This window comes from Mandrillus leucophaeus, unplaced genomic scaffold (assembly GCF_000951045.1).
Source record: "Mandrillus leucophaeus isolate KB7577 unplaced genomic scaffold, Mleu.le_1.0 Scaffold2, whole genome shotgun sequence".
Taxonomy (NCBI): domain Eukaryota; kingdom Metazoa; phylum Chordata; class Mammalia; order Primates; family Cercopithecidae; genus Mandrillus; species Mandrillus leucophaeus.
The window spans coordinates 1,834,762-1,853,064 of NW_012102031.1; the positions used below are offsets into that span (position 1 = coordinate 1,834,762).

At 43.4% G+C, this 18,303-nt stretch overlaps 1 protein-coding gene across 2 annotated transcripts in view; it reads right to left on the minus strand.

Moving 5' to 3' along the window:
* Positions 1-18,303, minus strand: part of XPNPEP3 (X-prolyl aminopeptidase 3, mitochondrial) — a 126,070-nt gene that overhangs the window by 31,889 nt on the left and 75,878 nt on the right. The window contains exon 10 of one of the 2 annotated variants that reach the window (XM_011978791.1): positions 17,485-17,679. In XM_011978791.1, the coding sequence (XP_011834181.1) occupies positions 17,513-17,679 (167 nt within the window). In that variant the 3' untranslated portion in view covers positions 17,485-17,512. Of the gene's footprint in view, positions 1-16,447; positions 17,680-18,303 lie in introns of those variants that run through there. The other variant, XM_011978790.1, reaches the window with a different exon arrangement.

Sequence of the window (18,303 nt, forward strand, 5' to 3'; positions counted from 1 at the left end):
AAAAAAAAAAAAAAGGAAGTAAAAGGCATACAGTTTGGAAAGGAAGAAATAAAACTGTCCATTTTTAGACAACACACGGTTTATGTAGAAAATCTCAAGGAATCTAGCAAAACTCTTACAACTAAATGAGTTCAGCAAGGTTACAGAATACATGATAAACATACAAAAATCAATTGTATTTGTATACACTAGCTAAGAACATGTGGACACTGAAGTTGAAAGGAATATGCCATTTCTAATCATCCAAAAAGTGAAATAGTTAGGTGTAAATCTAACAACGTATTTCAGACTTGTGTGCGGAAAACTACACAACACTGATAAGAGAAATAAACAATATATGTATATTTTTGAGACACAATCTCCCTTTGTTGCCCAGGCTGGAGTGCAGTGGTGTGTGATCTCAGCTCCCTCCAGCCTTGGACTCCTGGGCTCAAGCAATCCTCCTTCAGCGTCCCAAGTAGCTGGGACTATAGGCATGTGTCACCATGCCCGGCTAATTTTTTGGTATTTTTTGTAGAGATTGGTCTCACTAAGTTGCCCAGGCTGGCCTCTAACTCCTGGCCTCAAGCAATCATCGCTCCTCAGCCTCCCAAAGTGCTGAGATGGCAGGCATGAGCTACTATACCTGGTCTAAACATTTTTTAAAAAATAAATAGACACACGGTTTTCATAGGTTGGAAGATTCAACATTGTAAAGATGTCAGTTTTCACCAAATTGATATACAGTTTAACAGAATTCCTATCAAAATCCCAGTAAGTTTTTTTTTTTATTTATAGACAAGATTATTATTATTTTTCTTTTTTGAGACAGAGTCTCCCTCTGTCACCCAGGCTGAAGTGGAGTGGCGGGATCTCGGCTCACTGCCATCTCCACCTCCCAGGTTCAAGTGATTCTCCTGCCTCAGCTTCCCAAGTAGCTGGGATTACAGGCACCCACCACCATGCCCAGCTAATTTTTTTTTTTTTTTTTTTTTTTTTTTGAGATGGAGTCTCATTCTGTCGCCCAGGCTAGAGTGTAGTGACATGATCTTGGCTCACTGCAACCTCTGCCTCCCAGGTTCAAGCAATTCTCTTGTCTCACCCTCCCTAGTAGCTGGGTCTACAGGCGCCCGCCACCACGCCCAGCTAATTTTTGTATTTTTAGTAGAGACGGGATTTTACCATGTTGGTCAGGCGGTCTCAAACTCCTTACCTCAGGTGATCCGCCTGCCTCGGCCTCCCAAAGTGCTGAGGTTACAAGCATGAGCCACCGCACCTAAGCCAATTTTTGTATTTTTTTAGTAGAGATGGGGTTTCACCATGTTGGCCGGGCTGGTCTCAAACTCCTGACCTCAGGTGATCTGCCTGCCTATGCCTCCCAAAGTGCTGGGATTATAGGCATGAGTCACCGAGCCTGGCCTATTCTAAAATTTATATTAAAAGGCAAAGGAACTAGAATAGCTAAAACAATTTTGAAAAGGAAGAATAAAGTGGGAGGAATCTCTTTACCTGCTTTCAAGACTTATTTTTTACAGCTGCAGTAATCAAGACTGGTGTTGGTGGAGGACAGACACGTAGATCAGAGGAACAGAATAGAGGAACCCTGAAAAAGACTCACTCAAATATGCCCAACTGAATTTTGACAGAGGTACAAAAGTAATTCCGTAGAGGAAAAACACACCATTTTTAACAAATGGTGCTGGAGCAATTGAACATCTATAGGCAAACAAAAACCAAACCAAAACAAAAAACCCTCGACCTATGTCTCACATGTTATTCAAAAATTAACTCAACCTGTATCAAGAACTTAAACCTAAAACTATCAAACTTTTAGAATGACGGCCAGGCGCGGTGACTCATGCCTGTAATCCCAGCAATTTGGCAGGTCAAGATGGGCGGATCACTTGAGGCCAGGAGTTCGAGACCAGCCTGGCCAACATGGAGAAACCTGATCTCTATTAAAAATACAAAAATTAGCCAGGCATGATGGTGGGCGCCTGTAATCCCAGCTCCTTGGGAGTCTGAGAGGCATGAGAATCACTTGAACCTGGGAGGCAGAGGTTGCAGCGAGCCGAGATAGTGCCACTGCACTATAGCCTGGGTGACAGAGTGAGACTCTGTCTCAAAAACAATAACAAACAAAAAAAAATGCCAAAAAAAAAAAATAATAAAACAAACTTAGAATGAAAGAGAAGATTTGCAGGATCTAGGGTCAGACAGAATTCTTAGACTTGGCACCAATAAATAGCATGATCTGTAAGTGGAACAATTGATAAATTGAACATTAGAATTTAAAATTTTTGCTTGGTGAAAGGGCCAGTTAAGAGGAGGAACAGACAGCTACAGAGTGGGAGAAAGTATTTGCAAACCACATATCTGACAAAGCACTAATAGGCAGAATATATAAAGAAAAAATTCTTAAAATTCAGCTGTCAAAAAACAATCCAATTAGAGCATGAGCAAATGGCATGAAAAGATATTTCATTGGAGAGGATATATATAATACTAATGGCAAGTAAGCAGATGAAGAGATGTTCAACACCATTAGCCATCAGAGAAATGCAAATTAAAACCACAATGAGATATCACTACCCATCAGAATGGCCAAAAAAACCTAAACACAAACAAAAACAAAAACAAAAAAATTGTGACAACACAAAATGCTGGTGAGGATGTGGAAAAATGGAATCACTCATACATTGCAGGTAGAAATGCAAAATGGTACAGTCACTTTGGAAAAAGTTTGCCAGTATCTTTGCCAGTATTTTTTTTAATGGAGTTTTGCTTCTGTTGCCCAGGACGGAGTGCAATGGTGTGATCTCGGCTCACTGCAACCTTCGCCTCCTGGGTTCGAGCAATTCTCCTGCCTCAGCCTCCCAAGTAGCTGGGATTATAGGCATGCACCACTACACTTGGCTAATTTTTTGTATTTGGTAGAGATTTAATAGGGGTTTCACCATGTTGGTCAGGCTGGTTTCAAACTCCTGACCTCAGGTGATACAGCTGCTTCAGCCTCCCAAAGTGCTGGGATTACAGGCATGCACCACTGCGCCTGGCGGTAGTGTTTTTTTTTTTAGACAGGGTATCACTCTCGTTGCCCAGACTGGTGTGCATGGTGTGCAGTGGCGTGATCATGGATCACTGCAGCCTTGACAGCCACAGGCTCAAGCGATCCTCCCACCTCAGCCTCCTGAGTAGCTAGGACTACAGGTGTGCACCACCATGCCTGGCTAATTTTTTGTATTTTTTACAAAATAAAGCAGGCAGAAGTGGGAGGACTGCTTGAGACTAGGAGTTTGAGATTAGCCTGGGCAACATAGCAAGACTCTCCACCCTGTCTCTAAACTCTCCCTCTCCCTCACACACACACACACACATTTCACTGAGTGTGGTAGCAGGTGCCTGTACTCCTAGCTACTCAGGAGGCTGAGGCTGGAGGATCACCTGGGCCCAGGAATTTGAGGCTGCAGTGAGCTGTGATTGTACCACTGCATTCTAGCCTAGGCACTAGAGTGAGGTCTTGACTCTAAAAGAGAACAAAAACAGAAACAGAAAATCCCAGCTATTGCACTCCTGGCATTTATTCCAGAGAAATGAAGACCTCTATTTACATAAAACCCATGCATAAACGTTTATAGCAGTTTTATTCTTAATAGCCAGATATCCTTCAACGGATGAGTGGCTAAACTGGTAAATCCATACCACTCTACAATAAAAAGGAATGAACTATTGATATGCAACAACGGGAGGAATCTCCAGAGAATTCTGCTGAATTAAAAAAAAAAAGCCAGTCCCTCAAGGTTACACACTATATGATGTGATTCTATTTACTTAACATTCTTTTTTTTCTTTTTGATACTGAGTCTTGCCCAGGCTGGAGTGCAGTGGCGCGATCTGGTCTCACTGCAACCTCTGCCTCCCGGGTCCAAGCGTCAGCCTCCCCAAGTAGCTGGGGTTACAGGCACCCGCCATTATGTCTTGCTAATTTTTCTATTTTTAGTAGAGACAGGATTTTGTCATGTTGGTCAGGCTTGTCTAGAGCTCCTGACCTTGGGTAATCCGCCCACCTCGGCCTCCCAAAGTGCTGGGAATACAGGCGTGAGCCACCGTGCCCAGCCGGCATATCTTTTTAAAAACAGGTGCCCCAAAATGCACATGATACTTCAGACATAATAATCTAATTATTGCAGGGGACCATGAGATTATAAACTCTTGGTTTTTGTTTTCATTTTTTGTATTTTTTTGAAACAGAGTCTCACTCTGTCACCCAGGCTGGCAAAGTGCAGTGGTGTGATCTCGGCTTACTGCAACCTCTGCCTCCTGGTTCTCATGCTTCAGCCTCCCAAGTAGCTGAGACTACAGGTGGTCACCACCAATATTTTTTATTTTATTGATTGATTGATTGATTGATTGATTGTAGACACGGGGTTTCACCATATTGTCTAGGCTTGTCTTGAACTCCTGCCCTCAGGTATTCTGTCTGTCTCGGCCTCCCAAAGTGGTGGTGTTACAGGCGCGAGACACCACGCCTGGCCAAATTCCTGCTATTTGATTTTATTCTCATTTTAGTTACTTAAATACTGTCAACCTCAATCTGCCTTTAGTCCTCCTCTTCCTGTTGCCCACATGCAGATATAGTGTTTTTGTTGTTGTTGTTTTGAGACAGAGTTTTGCTCTTGTTGCCCAGGCTGGAGTGCAATGGCGCCATCTCAGCTCACCGCAACCTCTGGCTCTTGGGTTCAAGCAATTCTCCTGCCTCAGCCTTCCGCAGATATAGTTATTTTATTAAAAATTGTTATTGCTGGGCGCGTTGACTCAAGCCTGTAATTTCAGCAGTTTGGGAGGCCGAGGCGGGTGGATCACGAGGTCAGGAGGTTGAGACCATCCTGGCTGACGGTGAAACCCTGTCTCTACTAAAAAATACAAAAAATTAGCAGGGCGTGGTGGCCGGTGCCTGTAGTGCCAGCTACTCGGGAGGCTGAGGCAGGAGAATGGCATAAACCCGGGAGGCGGAGCTTGCAGTGAGCCGAGATCGCGCCACTGCACTCCAGCCTGGGCTGCAGAGCAAGACTCTGTCTCAAAAAAAAAAAATTGTTGTGGCAAAATGCACATGCAATTTCCCAATTTTACACATTTTTCTTTCTTTCAAATTTTTCAGTTCAAAAGGCACCTGTGCATGATTGGTACATGAGTAAACTGCTCATCATGGGAGTTTGTCACTGAGGTAATGAGCCTAGTACCTGAGAGCTGGTTTTTCGATCCTCACCGTCCTTGTTTCAGCCTCCAGTAGGCACCGGTATCTCTTGTTCCCTTCTTTGGATCCATGTGTACTCAATGTTCAGCTCTCACTTATGAGTGAGAAAAAAAAATATATATATATATATTTTTTTTTTTGAGAGGGAGTCTCGCTCTGTTGCCCAGGCTGGAGTGCAGTGGCGCAATCTCGGCTCACTACAAGCTCCGCCTCCCGGGTTTACTCCATTCTCCTGCCTCAGCCTCCCGGGTAGCTGGGACTACAGGTGCCCACCGCCACGCCCAGCTAATTTTTTTTTTGTATTTTTAGTAGAGACGGGGTTTCACTGTGTTAGCCAGGATGGTGTCGATCTCTCCTGACCTCCTGATCCACCCACCTTGGCCTCCCAAAGTGCTGAGATCACAGGCCTGAGCCACCGCGCCCGGCCATGCCTGGCTAATTTTTGTATTTTTAGTAGAGAGGAGGTTTCACCATGTTGGCCAGGCTGCTCTATAACTCCTGACCTCAAGTGATCCGCCTGCCCCAGCCTCCCAAAAGTGCTGGGATTAGAGGTGTGAGCCACCACACCTGGCCTCAATAGAATATTTAATAACATCTTTCAAAAAGATGAGTATTTTTTTTATTTAATTGCTAAAATGTGAAGTTTTAAAAGTTTTAATTTTTTTTTTTTTTTTTTTTTTTTTTTTTGAGACAGAGTCTCGCTCTGTCTCCCAGGCTGGAGTGCAGTGACTTGATCTTGGCTCACTGCAACTTCCACCTCTCAAGTTCAAGCAGTTCTCCTGCTTTAGCCTCTCCAGTAGCTGGGACCACAGGCTCCCACCACTATGCCCAGCTAATATATTGTTGTTCTTGTTGTTGTTGTTTGTATTTTAGTAGAGATGGGGTTTCACTATGTTGACCAAGCTAGTCTCAAACTCGAGCTCAGGCAGTCCACCCACCTTGGCCTCCGAAAGTGCTAGAATTACAGGCATGAGCCACCGTGCCCGGCCATTTTTTTAAGTGCCAGGATACATGTGCAGAACTGTGCAGAACGTGCAGGTTTGTTACATAGGTAAATGTGTGCCATGGTGGTTTGCTGCACCTATTAACCCATCACCTAGGTATTAAGCTCTGCATGCATTAGCTGTTTATCCTGATGCTCTTCCCTCCCCTTGCCCCTCCAAGATGAATATTTTAATAAAAATGTTTGTTCTACCCTTGTAGGCTTCCCACTTTCAACTTTGTTTCCTAGGAAAACGTATTTAGTGACAACCATTCAGTACCAATGGGGTTTAAAAATTGGTTATATATATAAATCAATATTACATAGTGAAAGATACTTTTTTTTTTGAGACAGGGTCTTGCCCTTGTCACTGAAGAGTATAGTGGTGTGATCATAGCTTGTTGCAGCTTTGGGCCTCGGACTCGGGCTCAAATGATCCTGCCACCTCAACCTCCTATGTAGCTGGGACTGTATGTGTGTACCATAACACCTAATATAATTTTTTTTGTAGAGATGGGGATCTAGCTATGTTGTCCAGGTTGGTCTTGAACTTCTGGCCTCCAGTGATCCTCCCACCTCAGCCCCCCGAAGTGCTAGGATTACATGCATGAGCCACTATACCTGACCAGTCACACAAATTTTTATGTCCAGAATAATTCTTACCAGTATAATTCTAGATCTTATGACCCTAAATTAAATACCCTAAATGGTATTTCAATTAGGGTATTTAATTTAAGGTCGGAAGATCTAGAATTATTTTTCAAGAGCTCACTGAAACACGGAGGAGGGATGTTACCATTTGGTCATCTACTTCAGTGGCAGCAGTTGAGCACAGTTTCACATGAAAGACAAGGCAGCCGTGGAATTGCTAGAGTGGTTGGTGTTTCAGATGTGTAAGGGCTGCTAGCCATAGGTGTCATGGGGGCTGAAGACTGGGCCAGGGCTGCTTCCAGATACAGCCTCAGACAGCCCAGATCTCTGCTTTACATATGCTGAATACTTATGACTTTTTTGGATGAAGTACCTCTTAGTGGAGTCCAAGCTGTGAGCAGGGTGACTGTTCTTACATGTAATATGCTGCAAATTATAGCTTCATTATTTTGAAATATTTGATATAAAATATTTCAACTGGATTAGAAATCCATTCACATTATAAGAAATTTTATGTTTGTTGGTCAGCCATGGTGGCTCATGCCTATAATCCCAGCGCTTTGGGAGGCTGAGGCAGGTGGATCACCAGAGGTCAGGAGTTTGAGACCAGCCTGGCCAATGTGGTGAAGCCCGGTCTCTACTAAAAAAATACAAAAATTAGCCAGATGTGGTGGTGCACACCTGTAGTCCCAGCTGCTTGGGAGGCTGAGGCAGGAGAATCACGAACCTGGGTGGTGGAGGCTGCAGTGAGCTGAGATCACTGTACTCCAGTCTGGGCGACAAAGCAAGACTCGTCCCCCCAAAAAAAAAGAAAGAAAAAAAAATTCACATTTGTTAGTTAAAGGAAGAATTGCTAGATTCTTTTTTGTTGTTGTCGTCAAGATAGGGTCTCACTCCACTTGGCCAGGCTGCAGTACAGTGGCGTGATCACTGCAGCCTTGACCTCCTGGGCTCAGGCAATTCTCCCACCTCAGCCTTCTCAGTAGCTGGGACTACAGGCACATGCCATCAAGCTTGGCTAATTTTTGGTATTTTTAGTAGAGATGAGGTTTTGCCATGTTGCCCAGGCTTAGATTCTTTAAATTTTACTTCAATGGTAATAATTATTTTTTCAGTTTTTAAGAAATGGAGTCTTGCTCTGTCACCCAGGCTGGAGTACAGTGGCATGATCATAGCTCAATGCAGCCTCAAACCCCTGGGCTCAAGTGATCCTCCTACCTCAGCCTCCTGAGTTTCTGAGATTACATGCATGGGCCACTGCACCCAGCATAAATTGTTTTTTTAAAGATTTATTTAACATAAAGTGAACAATTTAATGGTTTTCACAGAGTTAGACATCTATCACCACTATTGAGTTCTACATTTTCATCACCTAAAAAATAAACTCTGGGCCGTGTGCAGTGGCTCACACCTGTAATCTCAGCACTTTGGAAGGCTGAGGGGGAAGGACTGCTTGGGCCCAGGAGTTTGAGACCACGCCTGGGCAGTATGATGAAACCCTGTCTCTATAAAAAGCACAAAAAAATTTAGTCAGGCATGGTGGCTTATGTCTGTAGTTCCAGCTACTTGGGGGGCTGAGGTGGGAGAATCACCTGAGCCTGGGAAGTCGAGGCTGCAGTGAGCCGAGATCACACCACTGCATTCCAGTCTGGGCAACTGGAGTGAGACCCTGTCTAGAAACAAAAACAAAAACAAAACACAAAACAACCCAAACAACAAAAGCCAAACCCCAAACCCCACAAAACTCTGTACCTGTTAGCAGCCACTCTCCATTTCCCCTGCCCTCAAGCACCTTGTAATCACTAACCTACTTTTTGTCTGTATGGATTTGCCTCTTCTGGACATTTCATTTAAATAAACTCCTGCGACAGCCCTCTTTTTGTGTCTGGCTTCTTTCCCTTAGCATAATGTTTTCAAGATTTATTCATGTAGTAGCATTAACTATTCCTTTTTTTTTTTCCTTTTCTGAGACGGAGTCTCGCACTGTTGCCCAGGCTGGAGTGCAGTGGCACGATCTCAGCTCATCGCAACCTCCGCCTCCCGGGTTCAAGCGATTCTCCTGCCTTAAGTCTCCTGAGTAGCTGGGACTACAGGCTTGCACCACCATGCCTGGCTAATTGTATTTTTAGTAGAGATGGGGTTTCACCTTGTTGTCCAGGCTGGTCTCAAACTCCTGACCTCGTGATCTGCCTGCCTCGGCCTCCCAAAGTGCTGGGATTACAGGCGTGAGCTACCGCGCCCGGTCTACCTATTCCTTTTTATGGCTGAATATCTTAATGTATGGATATACCATATTTTATCCATTTCATCAGTTCAATGGTAATGTATTTTTTCTTTTCAGATTGGGGGTCTTGCTATGTTGCTTAGGCTGGACTCAAACTTCTGGGTTCAAGCGATTCTGCTGTCTCAGCTTCCTAAGTACCTGGGACTACAGGGAATGTGTCTGTCTCAGGCAATTCTGCTGTCTCAGCTTCCCAAGTACCTGGGACTACAACCACTACTGTGCCTGATGGTAAATTTTTGAACGGTCTTAAAACTGGATTAACCTATTTTTTTTTTTTTTTCTTGAGATGGAGTTTCGCTCTTATTGCCCAAACTGGAGTGCAATGGCGCGATCTTGGCTCACTGCAACCTCTGCCTCCCAGGTTCAAGAGATTCTCCTGCTTCAGCCTCCCAAGTAGCTGGGATTACAGGTGCACACCACCCGGCTAATCTTTTGTATTTTTAGTGGAAACGGGGTTTCACCATGTGAGCCAGGCTGGTCTCAAACTCCTGACCTCAGGTGATCCGCCCACCTTGGCCTCCCAGAGTGCTGGGATTACAGGTGTGTGAGCCACAGTGCCCGGCCTGGTTTAACTTTTTCTTCTTTTTCTTTTTTTTTTGAGATAGAGTCTCGCTCTGTTGCCCAGGCTAGACTGCAATGGTGCAATCTTGGCTCACTGCAACCTCTGCCTCCTGGGTTCAAGCGATTCTCCTGCCTCAGCCTCCCGAGTAGCTGGGATTACAGGCATGCATCACCATGCCTGGCTAGTTTTGTATTTTTAGTAGAGACGGGGTTTCTCCATGTTGGTCAGGCTGGTCTTGAACTCCCGAACTCAGGTGATCTGCCCGCCTTGGCCTCCCAAAGTGCTGCGATTACAGGCGTGAGCCACCACGCCTGGACAACTTTTTCTTCTTTTTTGAGATAGGGTCTAGCTCTGACTCCCAGGCTGGTGTGTAGTGGCATGATCTTGGTTCACTGCAGCCTCAACCTCACAGGCTCAATAAATCCTCCCACCTCAGCCTCCCTAGCAGCTGGGACTATAGGTGTTACACTACCATGCTTGGCTAATTTTTCTATTTTTAGTAGAGACAGGGTTTCACCATGTTGCCCATGCTGGTCTTAATATCCTGGACTCAAGCAATCCACCTGCCTTGGCTTCCCAAAATGCTGGGGTTAAAGGAATGAGCCACCGTGCCTGGCTGATTTTAAGTTTTTTATCACCTACTTGTGTAAGAAGAATCTGAAGACATTATCGCTAAAAAGTCTCGATCAGGTATAGTGTATAGGTGTTTCAGCCTGATAGTAAAAAACTCAGAGGTTCCCAGAAAGCTCAAATCTTTCATTATCATTTTAAAAATTATTTTTTTGGGACATATAACATTTAGGATGGATGCGGTGACTCACGCCTGTAATCCTAGCACTTTGGGAGGCCAAGGCAGGCAGATCACTTGAGGTCAGGAGTTGAAGACCAGCCTGGCCAACATGGTGAAACCCCATCTCTACTAACATACAAGAATTCGCTGGGTGTGGAGATGTGTACCTGTAATCCCAGCTACTCAGGAGACTGAGGCAAGAGAATTGCTGGAACCTGGGAAGCAGAGGTTGAAGTGAGCTGAGGTCACACCACTGCACTCTACCCTGGGCGACAGAGCAAGACTCTGTCTCAAAAACACAAAACAAAACAAAAATGGCTGAACCAGCCAACAAAAATGGCTGGTTCATGCCAATTTGGCATGAACAAAAATTCATGCCACCCTATCTCTACTAAAAATACAAAAATTAGCCAGGCATGGTGGCAGGCAGCTGTAGTCCCGGCTACTTGGGAGGCTAAGGTGGGAGAGTCGCTTGAGCCCAAGATGGCTACACTCACGATTCCTTATATGGTTGACAAAGTTCAAATATTCCTAATTTTGCAACTTGATCCTATTTCCCCACAAAATCCATCCTTCATAAAATGTGCACGGCTATAGTTTACAGTCTTGAGTACTATGGGGACTTTCTGGAGACCTTTCAGTCACTTTTGTGTCAACCAGTTTAACAGGCTGGATCAAATCCATCAGATTCTTCCTCTATAAGACTGATACAATCATTTCAAGTTTGCTATCATGATTTTGAGACAGCAGCTAATGAATACTTTGTAAAATATTTTGTAAAACCAGATGGTCTCATGTTTACACTAAACAGACTGTAAACTCTAGATTCTAAAGTAACAGACACACACCATACACCTCTATATTGTTTTATAGTTTTTTTTTTTTAAATGACAGTTACAAATGCTTTTCCCTTGATGGGGAATGACGTATCTATTTTCAGTGAATAGTAATGCCTTAAAAAGTAACAGCATTTTGTCTAAATTGAACTTATATAATTGCACAAAAGTCAAGGAAAGCATTAAGAAATGCTAGTAAAGATTGAAGTTTCCTCAGATTCTTGCGCAGCAACTCCAAGAAGCCTTAATCCCAGTGGGTCCTCTGATTCAAACCATAATGATGCTCGAACTCAGTGACACACAGGCAGAGAACAGCAGCACAACCAGGAGGACCCATGCGGTCTGTAACAGTGAAATTCTGCTCTACTGTTAAGGTGTAATGATGCATTCATTCATCTTTTCATTAGGAGCATAAAAAACACCTCAAATTATATTTTCTCAGGCTTAAAACTTGTTTTGGGCTATGGATTCTACTTCAGGAAACAACAATTAAAAAAAAAAAACCACAATCACACCATAAAAACCTCTTCTAAGCAGGTTCCTTCATGCTGCTACTATCTGTGGGGCCTGCCTAATTTTCTTTTCTTTTCCTTTTTTTTTGAGACAGAGTCTTGCTCTGTCGCCCAGGCTGGAGTGCAGTGGCGCTATCTCGGCTCACTGCAAGCTCTGCCTCCTGGGTTCACGCCATTCTCCTGCCTTAGCCTCCCGAGTAGCTGGGACTACAGGTGCCCGCCACTATGCCCAGTTAATTTTTTGTATTTTTAGTAGAGACGGGGTTTCACCAGGTTAACCAGGATGGTTTCGATCTCCTGACCTCGAGATTCGCCCGCCTCCGCCTCCCAAAGTGCTGCTAATTTTCTAATAGACACACAAACTAATTACATTCTCGGCTATCAGACACTAGTTGAGGGACAGCAGATAGGTTCTAACTCAAATTCTAACTGTTTTATTGGCAGCAGTTATTGGAAACACTGTTACAAAGGACTCCAAGGTCACTGCTGGACTGGTGAACAGCTCACTGTGCTTTCTTCTCCATCTCTGACATGGGAACAGGAGGGGGAGAAGCAGCATTTGTGCTTCACATTTGTGATCTTTGTATTATTAACAAAGCTGAACAGGATGTGGGTATGGATATTTGGAAAGACATAACAAAGGTACATTTTTCTGTTTTAATGAGTTGCAATGTCTTTATATGGAGGTTTAACATGTTTTATTTGGATCTTAATCTCAATTAAGACAGTACTTCTATGGTGAAGGTTTTTCCCTTTCTCACCTTACAAAAACTGAGAAAAAAAGCAAGGTTTTGAAAGAAGATGCACACAGAGTACTTTAAGTTACTCTCAGAAGCATTTTCCTAACGTGGATACTATGATTATGAGAGGAGGAGAGTTCTCACTCCAGTTTTTCTCTTCTCTTTTATTGAGACAGGGTCTTGCTCTGTTGCCCAGGGTGGCATGGAGTGGCACAATCATGGCTCACTGCAGCCTTGACCTCCTGTGCTCAAGCGGTCCTCCCACCTTAGCCTCCTGAGTAGCTGGGACTATAGGTGCACACCACCACACCCGGCTAACTTTAAATTTTTTTGCTGAGACAAGGTCCCTCTGTGTTGCCTAGGGTGGTCTCAAACTCCTGGGCTCAAGTGCTGGGATTACAGCCGTAATCCACTGCACCCAACTTTACTCCAGTATTTATACTGTTGTGTTTCAAATAAAGAACACAGTCTGTTTCCTAATTATGGAGACAACATAGTAATTCCTGAAATAAATACATAAAAGTATATGACACTGGATATCCAGATATGTTTCCTTCATTTAGAGGGTATTGCTAATGATCTAACCATGTACCTTCAATTCAGGGAGAAAAATTCCAGTGGTAACGTTTGAGTAATTTTTAAAAAGATTTTTAATAGGAGTGACTGGTATAGATATTATTTACTTAGAACTAAAGGCTCAGCTGGGCATGGTGGCTCATGCCTGTAATCCCAGCACTTTGGGAGGCCAAGGTGGGCAGATTACAAGGTCAGGAGATCAAGACCATCGTGGTCAATATGGTGAAACCCTGTCTCTACTAAAAATACAAAAATTAGCTGGGCATGGTGACGCGTGTCTGTAATCCCAGCTACTTGGGAGGCTGAGGCAGTAGAACTGCTTGAACCAGGGAGTCGGAGGTTGCAGTGAGCTGAGATGGCGCCACTGCACTCCAGCCTGGGTGACAGAGTGAGACTCTGTCTCCAAAAAAAAAAAAAAAAAAAAAGACTCCGTCCAAAAAAAAAACTAAAGGCTCAACACAAATTATAATTGTTCAATGTGATGGATATGCTAATTGTTCCGATCTGATCATTATATATTATATGTCTCAAAACATCACTATGTACCCCGTAAATATGTACAATTATATGTCAATTAAAAACTTTAAAAAGGCCGGGTGCGGTGGCTCACGCCTGTAATCCCAGCACCTTGGGAGTCCAAGGTGGGCAGATTATGAGGTCAGGAGATGGAGACCATCCTGGCTAGCATAGTGAAACCCCATCTCTATTAAAAATACAGAAAACTAGCCAGGCATGGTGGCGTGTGCCTGTAGTCCCAGCTACTCAGGAGGCTGAGACAGAAGAATTGCCTGAACCCAGGAAGTGGAGGTTGCAGTGAGCCAAGATCGTGCCACTGCACTCCAGCCTGGGTGACAGAGTGAGGCTCTGTCTCAAAAACAAAAACAAAAACAAAACAAAACAAAACAACCTTTTAAAAAAAAAAAAAGCTAATATAAAGCCCTTAGCTTAAAACTCAGAATTTATCTTATTCACTTTGTACCCTTACAAGTTTATGAACTTGCAAGGCAGTTGAAAACTATGGTAAGTCTTCAAGTCCCAGCTTTATTAAATGTAAGAGATCAGCAAACTTTAATCTAAATTTTAAGAATTTTAAGAAATATTTGGAAACATTTTACTTCTGAAGTATTTTTTAATTATTTGGAAAACTGACTTAAGTGGAATGGGTCATTTCCTGACATTAGAAAAATAAAATTATTTGATATCAAATAACAATTAATAGCATTCTCTGTATAAAAAAAATAACTAAAGGGAAATGTGGGGTATGTCTGTGGCAAGGCTGAGAATGAAAAAGATCACACACAGCACTGTGCATAATTATCTGCTCAACAAATCCTGAATATATCAGACAGCCCGTAATATTGCTATGAGAAGTCTGATTCAAATGCTTAGCTGCTACAGTTAGTTAATCTGGGACTCAAAGGACAATATACCTGGGTCAGGGACTAAAAGTCACCAGAAGAATTCCACAACAGTCTTTCTGCCTACCAGTAACATCTATAGAACTTGACTGGAATCTAACCAGAAGTCTGTTTCATGTCCAAGCATGCTGCCATACATACAAGCCACCTAGGCTTTTAGCTAGAAAAGTTTAGACCAGAGACAATGATGCAGGAGGCACGATGGCTCACGTCTGTAATCCCAGCACTTAGGGAGGCCGAGGCGGGTGGATCATGAGGTCAGGATTTCAAGACCAGCCTGGCCAACATCGTGAAACCTCGTCTCCACTTAAAATACAAAAAAATAGCCGGGTGTGGTGGCAGACGCCTGTAATCCTAGCTACTCGAGAGGCTGAGGCAGGAGAATCGCTTGAACCTGGGAGGCGGAGGTTGCAGTGAGCTGAGATCTTGCCATTGCACACCAGCCCGGGTGACAGTGCGAGACTCCATCTCAAAAAAAAAAAAAAAAAGAAAAGAAAAAAGAAAATGATACAAGAAGAAAAGGAAATTCGTTATTCCTGGATTATAAATGAACAAAGGAAACACAATCCAAGGAAAGGGCTGCTGGTGGCATAGAGCCTGGGAAGTGAGAAGCCAGAGTTGTGGAGTTGTTTCCCTCCCCTTCTTTTAAAAAGTAGTGCTGGATTGAGAAGTTGGAGGGAGGTGGGAGGGTGGGTATGGGGGATGGAGACTCCAGCTGTGCAGCCTCCATTCTGAGAGCTGCTTAGATAAGGTGCGCAAAGCCAGGCATTCCTGGGCTAGCACTGTCAGGATACGATTTGTATCACTTCTGTTTTCACATTATCTGTCTCTTGAGGAAGTCACTGCCTGTCTGCTTTTCACTCTGTACCCTGGGTTTCCCTGATAAGATAGGCAAACTTCCAGCACTGCAGAGATTGTTAATCCCCTAGCTTGTGCTTCCCTAATACAAATTGTTTTTTTAAGAAACCCTCAAATTTGTGTTCTAACAATTGGCATGCTTTATACATCTTGAGCTCATATCCAGGTTTAAAGGAGGTGAACATACTGGTTCTTAAAGCTTCCCTCTATCACAGAAGCTCCTAAATAAGCTATCTGTGGTAATCTAGCCCTGTTCACCTTGCAAATTGACTTGTTGTATAATTGTATCCAATGTTTGTTTTTAAAGAAATATGACTCTTACGCCAGGTGTGGTGGCTCATGCCTGTAATCCTAAAACTTTGGGAGGCTAAGGTGGGCGGATTGCCTGAGCTCAGGAGTTTGAGACCAGCCTGGGCAACAGGGTGAAACCCTGTCTCTACTAAAATACAAAAAATTAAAATACAAAAAATTAGCTGGGCGTGGTGGTGTGCGCCTGTAGTCCCAGTTACTCGGTAGGCTGAGGCAGGAGAATTGCCTGAACCTGGGTGGTGGAGGTTGTAGTGAGCCGAGATCGCGCCACTGCACTCCAGCCCAGGTGACAGAGCAAGACTTCGTCTCCAAAAAAAAAAAGGAAATATGACTCTTTACCACTGCACTCCCAATGCTAATATCAGAGAAAGATAAGAATCATAGGATATTTATGGGTATTTGGTAGATTCCGTATTTTGTTTCTATTAGCACTAGAGGAAATCACAGAATAACAGGGGTACTTCTCTGAAAACTGGGCGCCACTACTGTGACTCTGACAGGGTAAGTAAGTAGAGGATCTGCTTCTGCGTAGCACAACAGCTACAAGGCTAACCCGTGAGGGTCAGTGCATCAAGAATCTATAGAGGGAGCAGGGATGTCTGGGAAAGAAATCATTTTTTTTCTTTTCTTTTTATTAATTTTTGAAGCCATCATTAAGAAATCATCTTTAAATCGAAGAGAAAAGATGGCAGGATGTCAGGATTTTTTTTTTTTTTTTTTTGAGGAAGAGTCTCGCTCAGTCACCCAGGCTGGAGTGCAGTCGCATGAGTTCAGCTCACTGCAATCCCCAGCTCCCAGGTTCAAGCAATTCTCATGCCGCAGCCTCCCAAATAGCCGGGATTACAGGCATGTATCACCACACCCAGCTCATTTTGTATTTTTAGTAGAGACGGGGTTTCACCATGTTGGCCAGGCTGGTCTGGAACTCCTGGTCTCAAGTGATCCACCTGCCTCAACCTCCCAAAGTGCTGGGATTACAGGCGTTGAGTCACTGTGCCCAGACCTGATGTCTGGATCTTTAGTATATACATGTACAATTTTCTTTCTCTTCCATTTCCTTCTTTATCTAGAATCCAAACACTTTCCAGGTCCCAGGCAACCAAATGGGAAGAAAAGCTCAAAAGTGTTTTGTTTGGTAGGTAGCTAGTGTTGCTGGAACCTGGACTGTGGCTGACTAGTAAGACTGCAGGACACCAGTGCCCCTGAGGGCTCATATGGCTCCAGTAGATATGCAGGATCTAGAATAGGTAGGGAGGAGTTACAGAAGGTATGTATTGGCTACCCACAATCACCAACAGATGAATTTTCGCATAGGCAGAGACCTTGGTAATTACCTAAAAATACAGGGATCACACAAACTTCTTATGATATTGGGTGGATCTCAGCAAAAGTATAGAAAGGGAAGGACTTGAAAGAAGAAGTGAAATTTCTGTATGTTTAAATGTGTTAACTGGAATGCATGGATATATGTAACTAAGACCTTTATGTTTAAAAATTAAAATTGCTCTGGTCATTAATTCTATAGAATTAATGTTACCAAAGCTGCAGTAACATACTATTCAAACATTCATTTTTCCAGACTTCTAACTGCTTAAAACAAAAAAAACCCACACACACGATTACATACATTCACACAGCTGCTATGCTCCCAAATGGAACACATATATTACTGCATACACAGAGACACTCAGAAAGCACACGTGCAGGGCTGCCAGCATACACCCATCTTGAACCTGAGGTGCATGTGGGCCACAGTGAAGGTCAAGAAGCCCGGCTGCATATCTGTTCAATGTCATTCATCTCTTTGGGACAATCTGCAGAAAGGATGAGAGGTGAGTCCTGAGTCACCACTACATCATCCTCAATTCGTACACCAAGACCCCGAAACTTCTCTGGGGCATCTCTGTCATCCTCTGGAATATAAATGCCTGTGAAGTAGAAAGAAGAACACGCTGTTCAGGAATGACAGTAACTGGGTGGTTTGGGGCAAGTAAGTTAACCTCTGGGTTAAAATTCCTTCCTCTGTAATACTGGATCTTTATGGTACCTACCTAGTAAAGCTGTGAAGATTAAATGAGATAATACGTCAAAGTGCCTGGCATATAATGGTCAACACATGTTGGTATCATTACTAAAATTATGATTGTGGTTATCTTTATATTGGACTACAAGCTCAATACAACTATGGCAATGCTGATCATGATTCTGTCATATTCCAGTGGCTCAAGCAGGCCAATAAAGTTACTTAATTTAAAAGTACGTCAATATATGTGGGGTACAAGCAGATTATATAAGTGCTTTCTTCCCCTGCCTAAGAGTCCCCTGGAAAAAGAGCACTTTGCAAAAATAAAGACAAAATATATTTAAACTGTATGAAAAGAAACATTTAGAGATTATTAGCCTTGACAACTGGAAGCTGCAGAAATAGTCATTATAAGGTTTAAATATATCTGATGTGGCTGGGCGCGGTGGCTCAAGCCTGTAATCCCAGCACTTTGGGAGGCTGAGGCGGGTGGATCACGAGGTCAGGAGATCGAGACCATCCTGGCTAA